Source organism: Cryptosporidium ubiquitum (assembly GCF_001865345.1).
Source record: "Cryptosporidium ubiquitum isolate 39726 chromosome Unknown contig_14, whole genome shotgun sequence".
NCBI lineage: Eukaryota > Apicomplexa > Conoidasida > Eucoccidiorida > Cryptosporidiidae > Cryptosporidium > Cryptosporidium ubiquitum.
The window spans coordinates 86,703-97,219 of NW_021639825.1; the positions used below are offsets into that span (position 1 = coordinate 86,703).

At 27.6% G+C, this 10,517-nt stretch overlaps 2 protein-coding genes across 2 annotated transcripts; both read left to right on the forward strand.

The window, feature by feature from the left end:
* Positions 1-469: 469 nt before the first annotated feature.
* On the forward strand, positions 470-4,765 carry cubi_00418 (ABC transporter family protein; the record flags this gene model as incomplete). The annotated part of the gene is made up of 1 exon (XM_029017432.1): positions 470-4,765. The coding sequence occupies one exon, from the start codon at positions 470-472 to the stop codon at positions 4,763-4,765; it is 4,296 nt and encodes a 1,431-aa protein (XP_028873921.1).
* A 606-nt stretch (positions 4,766-5,371) lies between these two features.
* On the forward strand, positions 5,372-10,150 carry cubi_00419 (ABC transporter; the record flags this gene model as incomplete). Its single annotated transcript, XM_029017433.1, has 1 exon — positions 5,372-10,150. One exon carries the CDS (start codon positions 5,372-5,374, stop codon positions 10,148-10,150), a length of 4,779 nt encoding a protein of 1,592 aa, XP_028873922.1.
* Positions 10,151-10,517: the final 367 nt, after the last annotated feature.

The window sequence follows — 10,517 nt, forward strand, 5'->3', positions numbered from 1 at the left end:
ATAGTTACATGTTCATTTTCATCTCTAATTTTTTTTTTCCATTTTGTCCTATACCGGTTTCTTTTTTTTAAAAGGTACCCGATATGGCGCCTTTTTTAAGAGTCATAGTCTAATAAGGATTGATAAACTGAAAGAAGTCTAAAAAAAAAAAAGCGGAAAGAACTGAAATTACATGTGAATTAAAGAATATAAAGTTGTCTTTTGTGATTAAAGGACCAGTAATTGACATTTGGATTTTCCTTATTTATGTTATTATAAGCCATTTCAGCTTAGCATCTATTACTGGGTAAGAGAATCTGGAAAATTTGTAAGATTTTAATCGGAAAGAAATACTAAATTTTTGTATTAATTGATTAATCATTTCAGTGACTATCTAAAGGTTTTATACTTATTATAATGCAATATTTATTCATTTTGATTGATTAAATTAGTACTCACACAAAAAATATAGTTAAATATAAAGTCAAAGATGAAAGAGCCTTTAAATCAAAGAAATTTGATATACTGGAATAATGAGATTTTTCAGAAAACAAAGAAATTATTTCAGAAAGTTTCATTTTTTTGGGTAATTCCATATTTTAATGAAAAGATACTTTTTAAAAAGAAAACAATTTTGGAGTTGGAGGGAGAATATTTGGATGAGTATGTAAATAAGTCATATTATAATAATGAGAAGCTACTGAATGGTGGTTTAATTAAACCAACAGCACTTTTAAGGAGAATTATTCAAGTAAAATGGGAAATAATATTGGGAGTAATTTTGTTAAAGATAGGGAACATCTTTGTATCTTTTATATTTTCAAGTTATTTAAGTGGTTTTATGAAGTCTGAGACACCTAAAGAGCATTTAAAATTGGGAATAAAAACAATTATAGTTTATTTACTTCGTCTTATATTTGAATCTCAGAATAGATTTCATAGTGGAAAACTGGCTTTAGAGATTGAGTCTTTTCTATTAAGACTATCTTACTCAAGATTGGTTTTCTCTTTTAATCATAAAAAGAGAAAGAGTAATTTAAAAGATGGGAATGAAGGTAAAAATCAAATTTCAAATATAATGAATATAGTGTTGGCAGACTGTTCAAGCTTTCCAAATTTGATAACCTCAACTTTGGATTTACTTACATTTCCATTAAGATTTTTCTTGACTTGGGTATTATTAAAAGAACATGTTGGATCAGTAGCAATAAGCTCTGTGTTAGCATTTCTAATAGTTTTTTCTCTGGGATTTTTTCTTCAGATTATTGGATCTTTATTTAAAGCTCCTTTTATGAGGTATCGTGATATAAGGATATCAAAAACTCATGAAATGCTTAGACAAATTTCTCAAATACGGTTACTTGAACAGGAAAACTTGATTATGAATAAGATTTTTGAGATTAGAAAAAAGGAGACATTTTATAATAGGTTAAGACTAATACTTGTTCAGATCGGTACCTTTTTAGATTATCACGTACAGACTATTTCCCAGCTGGTTCTTTTTATATCTTACATATCAAAAGTAATTAATGATAATTCAAATCTTCAAAATGAGTCTCTCAAGAGTCTTGGGCCAACAGGAGTTACTGTTCTTAATATATTCTTCACAGTTTCATCTATTAGAGGGCTTCCTTCTAATATGATCGAAGGATTTATTTCATTGATTAGGTTCCAAAAATTTCTTAGAGACACAGAGAATGTTGTAAAAAGCTACAAAACTGAGTTTGAACATTGTAAAAACAATCAATTATTTAGTGAAGATGTTATTCTTGATTTTAAAGGACGTAAAGTTGTTGAATCAAATCATTCATTAATGAAGTTAGTAGAAATGGAAGAAAGGAAAGAAGATTTAAAGCTTTTAATTAAAGAGACAGATTCGAGAATGACTGCTACATATGAGTATTTTAAGGATTTATCAGTACAGGTTAGGAAGAAAGAAAAAGTCTTTATAATTGGAGAATCAGGATCTGGTAAGACTACATTAATTCAGGAAATACTATTAAATAGGGGCTTTCTATTTGATACACAAGATATAAATAGTTATTTCTATTATAACTATTATCTATTAAACAATCTTCCTATAGGATATGTTTCACAAATACCATGGATACCTTCTGGTACTATAAGATCAATAATACTATTTGGATCAGAATATGATGAAGATCATTACATGAAAATTATTGAATGCTGTAATTTAGTTACAGACTTTCAACAATGGAAAGAAGGAGATTTAAAACAGGTTGATGAGGGAGGAAACTCTTTAAGCAAAGGACAAAAAACCAGAATATGTATTGCAAGAACTCTTTACCGCTTTTTTTCAAAAACAAACTTAAACTTGGGATCAGAGTTTTGTCCTCTATTTATTTTTGATGATATATTTTGCAATTTGGACCATTCCGTCGCCAATAAACTATTTCACAATCTTTTTAATAGCAATGGAATACTCTCAAATTCTTCAGTAGTAATCACAATCGACCAAAATTCACTCTCTACTTTTCTTAAATACTCCTCTATCCTAGATTCAAGCTCCTCTTTCAGCCTATACCATTCATTTCGCTATATATTTATTGAAAATTTTAACTATTCACCAATATCTTTTAAAGTCCCTCAACAAGTTCTGATTAATAATGTTGAATCAATCTTAACAGATACTCGTGTTGAAACACTACTTAATAATCATAATATGATTTTCTCTCCCAAAAATCCTAATAATATAAACCCAACTTCTCTTTCCAGTATTTCTGATAGTTCTTATATTGTGGATTTGAATTCATCTTCAGAATTTTCCCGCCAAAATACAGAATCTGACAAATTTATTTCTAATAATAATTCCTGCATAATTAATTCCTTTAATGAGAAAGTTACTAACAAAGGTTACATTTCTCTAAAAAACTATAATTGGTATCTGTCAAAGGTTGGTAAACCAATCATTATTCTCCTTATAACTTTATTATTTTCAAAATCCACTTTTGAAAGATTAAGTGAATTACTTTTTACTGGAAATTCTACACATGCACACACACTTAAAAAATTCCTTTTATTATATTCTCTATCTACTAGTCTTAGTCTGATTTGTGGCGGGCTAGCTTTTTTTTTAGAGGCAATTGCATGTACTTTTGGCGCCAATGAAATTTATAAAAGTATATTTGACTTGTTATTAATAAAGGTACCGAATATAATACCAATACATATAATGTTGAATAGAATTGGGGGAGACATGTTAATAATAGATACATGTATAGTGAAATCAATTATTTCTGGTTTGGCACCAGTATTAACAATAATAGGCCAGACAGTGTTTATAATATACACATTTCCTTATTTTACTCCATTTTTTTTAGTATGGATAATGGTAATCATAAAACCAATATGTTTCAAGTTTATCTCGTCTTACAGGGAATATCAGAGGTTTTCTATATCTCTTTTTTCGTCTATATGTGGAATATTTTCTGGAACACAACTCGGGGGTTCAACTATTACAATGCTTAAAAAGCAAGAAGTACTTAGAAGCCAAGCTAACGAAAGTATTGATTTGTATATTAAAGTCAGGTATATTCAGCTTGCTTCAACTCAATGGGCAGGATTTTGGATGAATATGGCAATGACTCCTGTCGGGATTATTTTAAATATTTTATTAACCCAATTGGGATTTGAAAGTAAATCAAGTTCTGCATTTATTTGTATATATTATTTCCTATCTATAGCTGAGTCTATTTCATCTCTCATGTATAAGTTTGTTCAATTGGAGAAAGAAATGTGTTCAGTGGAAAGGATAAAAAATTATATTGAAACTTTTACAATGTTAAATGAACATATACTTATGAATGAGAAAAATCACATTCAGGATTATAGGAGTGGATGTTATACTCCCCTTGCAATTAATTCTAAAGATAGTGATACATTTACTATTATTCCTATTTTTGAAGAAGATCATATTATTGATGGTCCAAATAATAAAGGATTAATTATCAAAGATTTGCAAATTTCTACATTAAATAATTTTTCTATTGGAAAAGAATTTAACCAAGAATCTGTAAATGATTTAAAATTTGAGACTTTATTAACAATTAATGGTACTTTAAGGGCATATCCAGGTAATGTAATTGGTATTATTGGAAGAACAGGATCTGGAAAATCATCTTTAATTAACTCAATTATGGGTTTACATTTACAAAACAGGGGAGTTATTTTATTAAACAATATTGATATAAGAATAATTAAAAAGAAGAATCAAATCATTGGGTTACTTCCTCAAGAAAGTCTTATAATAAGTGGTGCAACAATCAGATCACTATTAGATCCTTTTACTGAATATAGTGATTATCTTATTTTAAGAGCTTTAAAAAAAACTAAATTGTTAGGTTTTATTCAATCACTTCCTTTAAAGCTAGAAACCATTATCATTTCTCAAGATTCTAATGAATTAAGTACATATTCAATTCAAAGTGAATCAAATAATACCACAATAAGATTATCCAATTCTCAAATTAGATACTTATCTTTTATTCAATTCGTTATATCTCCATTAAGATATCAATTATTACTTATTGATGAACCTCCACAAAATGTTACTTTTTCATATAAAGATAATGTATTTGAAACAACTTCAATTCATAATATCATTAATTCCACATTTAAACATTGTCCTTCTTTAATTATTACTCATGATATAAACATATTTAACAATTGTGACATTTTTTGGATAATCAAAAATGGCCAACTCAACAAAGTTATACATAAACAATTTAAAGATTTTTCCAATTATATTTTGAAAGAATTAATTTAAAGTAAACAAATATCATTATTTATTACTTTTATAATTCCAATAATTAACCAATTCTGTAAATCATTTTGTTTCATGCAATTCTAATTCCTATACAATTTATGTTAGTTTAATTACTGGCCATTATTTAAATAATATAATAATAATAATAATAATAGTATTAACAATATTTATTTTTACCCTAAAGCTTACTTCTTATTACACTTCCTTGATATTTATATATTATTTTTCTTTTTCCATGTTTCTTCACATTTTATTTGATCCTTAAAATCTTATCTAAATTAATATTTTTATTGCAATTTATTGGTCCATTTTTACATTTTACTCTCCCATTGATAATAATTAAAATAATACATATTAATTCCGGTACCCGGATTGGCGCGCGCGCCAAACGACGGTTAAGTCATTAGTATAATTAATAGGGCAAATATATACTTAAATGGATGGCGTCCCGTGTCAGTGTCTGATATCAATCAAGTAAATAATATGTCTGGTATTGGCCTCCATAATATTATTCTTTAAATTGAAGATTGAAAAAAAAATTTCTGGACTTTAAAGTTTACAGGAAATTGAGGTTTAAATCTCAAACTCCTCATAGAGTTGATTATAATGGGGCTCAGGTCATACTTGACAAAAATATGGAATATTTCTGCTTTTGGATTTATTAATCCATATCTTCTAAATAGTAAGAACCCCAGAATAACTTCTATAAATGATCTTCCTGAGCTATTTGAAGTTGATAAACTTGATCATTGGGTAGAAAAACTTTCATTAGCTATAGAAGATGAAGAAAAAAAGTCAATGTATAGAAATGAGAGATTTAGAATTCATAGACCTCTTATTAAAACACTTTGGAAACCAACACTTGAAGCTATTTTTCTCAGATTATGTTTTGATATATTGGCACTTCTTTCATCCATTTTTTTATCATATTTTTCAGAATCTTCATCTATAACTAATACCATGATTTCTTCATTATATATTTTTTTAACTGTAATATTTAAATCATTTTTTGATTGTCATTCCAGAATAATTGTATCCAGACTTTGTATCAGAATTGAAGGTTCTCTTATTTGGGTTGCATTAGATAGAGTTGTTAGACATAAAGAAATGTATCCAGAATTACCATTATCAACCACTTATATGACAGAATCATCAAAAAAACCTTCATCTTGTAGAAAATCTCTTTTATTAAGACAAAATGAAGTCAAGTTTTCTAATAGTAATGCTGCTAGCGAATCATCTAATATATTTAATTTAATCATTGGTGATGCTGCTGCTATTGAATTATTTTTTGGTGTATTTGTTGATTTCTTACTATTACCAATAAGATTACTTATGTCATGGTATGTATTATCAAAAGTACTTAAAAGTTCATCAGCATTACCTACTTTATTATCATTCTGTATTATGCTTGGTTTAAGCTTTTTATTTGAAATTATTGGTGCATTTAATAAAGAACCATTTATGATTAATAGAGATAAAAGAATTGATAGATGCCATGAAATTCTTAGTGATATGAGATTTGTCAGACTTACTGGTTTGGAAGATGTTGCTATTTCTAGAATTACCAAATCTAGAGAAGAAGAGTTATATTGGAATAAAAAACGATTTATTTATAGTAGAATTGCAGCTTTTATTGATTATCATTTAAAAGTTTATTCACAATATATACTTTTTATGTTATCAACCTATTATTTATTCTATTATTCAAATAATAATAGTAAAGATAACTTTTTACGTAATGGTGCTTCAGCTCTTCAAATACTTATGCAACTTTCATCCAAAATTAGAAGTCTTCCAACAAATATTATTGAAGGTATTATTTCCATTCAAAGATATGAAAATTTTATTATTACACACCCAATTGAAAGAAGAAGATCATCCAGTGATATTATTAAACCTATTAATAATCATAGCTTATTGAAAATGAAATATAATTACAATAATAATATTATTGAAAGAATGAATAGTAATGATGATAATAATATGACCAATAATAACTTCTCAGAATTAAATGATAGAATTTGTTCAAATAGTTCAGTATCGGTATCTGAGTCTGCATTAATATCAGCATCATCAATTGTTTCAAAATATATAAATATTTCAGAAACTACTTCTCTTATTGGAGGTGATTCTTATTATAATAAAGAAGATGAATTATCTTATATACCAGATAGATATAATACAAAATCCAATTCCAATATAACCAATAATAAATTTCCTTCTAATTTAATGGTTCTTATTGAGGATGGTATATTTACTTGGAATAGTGAACTTCATAATGATTCATTTACAAATACTACTTTGAGAAATATTAATATATCATTAAGATTGAGAGAATGTATTTTCTTAGTAGGAGAACCTGGTTGTGGAAAATCTTCTCTTATTAAAGCAGTACTTAATGAAATTAGACCATCAGCTTCAAGTATTTATGTTAAACCAAGAGAAACAAATTCTATTATTTCTTATTCACCACAACTTCCATGGATTCCTAGTGGGAGTATTAGATCAGCTATTTTACTTGGAAGAGAATGGAATCGTGAAAAATATGAATTGATTATTGATTGTTGTCAACTTAAAGAAGATTTTTCATCATGGCAACTTGGGGATCTAAGAATTGTTGATGAAGGAGGTGTTTCTTTAAGTGGTGGACAAAGAGCAAGAATATCTTTGGCTAGAGCTTTATATTCTCTTCCAATAAGATTTTCAACATTTTCAAAAAATAAATTCTTTATTGATGCTGAAAATCCTCAAAAATTTGAATCATTACTTTATTTATTTGATGATGTTTTTGTCAGTGTTGATCCTAAAGTAGGATTCCAAATATTTAATCGATTATTCGGACCAAATGGACTCTTATTAACCGTTTCTTCTATTGTTACAATCAGTATTGATAGTCTTCATCATTATATGGCCAATATTCAATACCTATATAATAACAATAGTTCAAATATTTTTAATGATAATGCAACTCCAGATGATAATAAGGATATAAATGATTTAGATTCAAATCAATCAAATATTAATTCAAGTTGCAAATTAAAAGAATCTAGAAAATCTTTTATATCGACCAATCCTAATCCATTGTATAATAATTCATCAGTAAACTCAACTTCATCTTATCAAGACTATAATTTCAATTTTGATGGATTCAAATTTAATGTATGCGTATTAAATGATGGTAAAGTAGAATGGAGTGGGTCTTATTCTGATTACCTTAAAGAAACCAGGCATAAATTATTTGACCAAGAATTAGTAGGTGATAATTTGGTATTAAATACATCATACTTTAAAAGCTTAGAATTAGAATCATTAAATTTAAATGATGATTCAAATAATACTGATAACCAATTTACAGAATTATTAAATTCCGAAGGAGGTAACTGTAAAAATAAAGATAATTATATAAATCATAGGTTTTCATTTTCATCTTATAATTGGTACTTTAAATTAATCGGATCAAAATGGATGATTGTATTTATTTTTGGATGTGTAATGAAGGTTATTATTGATAAGATACTTGAACTATTATATGTTAATAAATCTGATAAGATTCAAATCACAGAATCATATGTTTATAGATTCTGTTTTAATGCTACTTTGGCAGTTTTAATTGAGAGTATTATTAGTTTAATTATATATATTGGAGAAGCTATTGGAGGCATTGAAGCTGCAAAAAAATCCCATGAAATTTTTCTTTATAAGATTGTATACGCACCTTTCTGGTTCTTTTATGTTAATTCTGTTGGTAAGATATTAAGTAGATTCAGTTCTGATATGCTTGCTATTGATAATTGTACAATAAGAAGAATCACAGCGGTTATTTTACCATTAATCTCACTATTATTTAATGTATCATATGTATCATTTATGGTTCCAATTACATTACCTTTTGAGATTATTTTAATAATATTTACTATAAAGTATATTGGGGATAAACTCTTGTTAACTTATAGAGATGCTCAAAGATGTGCTTTATTAGCTCTTTCTCCATTATGTAGTATCTTTTCTGAATGTTTGAGTGGTGGAACAATTATAAGAGCTTTTGATGCAGAGAAGGTTTATTTAAACAAATGTGCAAGCTTTATTGAGAAACTTCAAAGAGCAAGATTTCTTCAGCATTGTGCATGCCAATGGGCAGGATTACATATGCAGCTTTTAACAGCCCCTTTAACATTAATAGTGTCAATAATTGGTATAATATCTCCATCATATAATCTTACTTTGGCTTTGCCTTTAACTTATACCATAAGTTTTGCTGAAAGTATTAATGAGATAATTTTCAGGTTAATTAGTTTAGAAAAAGATATGTGTTCAGTTGGTCGTATTTACGAATATATAAATTTGATTGATGAAGATAGTAAAGCTCACCCACAGATAATATTAGAAGATTTTGCTATACCTGATACAAGACAAGGTATCTTAATATCAGATTTAGAAGTCAGATATCGTCGTCCAAATTATAAATTAAATGATTCCAAGGGCAAAGAATTAGTTGATTCGTCAACAAAAACTCAATCTTATTCGAATGATGTTTTTTCAAACTTGGATAATATGTATTTCCCTCCGACTTTAAAAAATATTAATGAATTCGCTGGTCCAAATGATCATATTGGAATAGTAGGTAGATCAGGCAGTGGAAAGTCGACCTTTATTATGGCACTTTTTGGATTTGTACCAACAACAAAAGGATATATTTATTTGGATGGAGTGCCTATAAACCAAATGCCATCATCAACAAAAAGAAAGATTGTTGGTGTTCTTCCTCAAGTACCATTGATTTTAAAAGGTTGGACAGTTCGTGATTTTCTTGATCCTGAAGGTCAAAGATCTTCAGAAGATTTATGGGAAGCTTTACGTATTTGTTGTTTATCAGGAACAATAAGATCATTACCTGGAGGAAAAATGTTAGATACGGTTTTGGTTCCAGACATAAAAATAACTTCATCAACCGTTGAAAATAGTATCCATAATAAGAATAATATCATCATGAACAATAAGAAGAACACAAACATTTCTTGTCGTGATGATTGCCAAGAATCCATAACAAGTTTAGTTGCAAGATATTTATCAGACTCTCAGCTTAGGTATTTATCTCTAGCAAGACTTGTTGTAAATGCGAGAGACTATAGATTAATTCTTGTGGATGAACCACCTCCAGATACTTTTGAAGACCAGACAAGTGCAAAGTCTTATGTACCAGTTCATGAATTGTTAAGAACATACTTCCCACATTGTACAGTTTTTGTAGTAGCTCATCATGCAGCTTCACTCCAGAATTGTAATTCAATTTGGGTGCTTGGTAATGGTACTATAGAGACAGTAATACATCCAAAAGCAGTTGTTAGTCAGAAATATCTTGCTGGATTACTGAAGAATAATTGATTTACTTTTTATGTTTTACTTAATATACATTAATTATAAAGGTAAAAATATTAATACTTTTCCAGTTAGCATACACTTACTTATAAGCGGTTAGTTGAATCATTTGAATTGTTTTGTTAATTTGATTTCGTAATCATAATTTAATGTTTCTTTGAATTTGTTTTTGTCATTCTTCTACTAACTTTGATCTTCTACCACTTTTCTGACGTGTATTATAAATATTACATGTAGCGCCAAAATGGTCTGCATTACCAGCAATTCTGGCGGTAACTTTGTGATGATGAAAATAATATATAATATATAGTACATTATATATGTAAATAAAATACGTAATAATTATATATATATTAATATATATATATATATA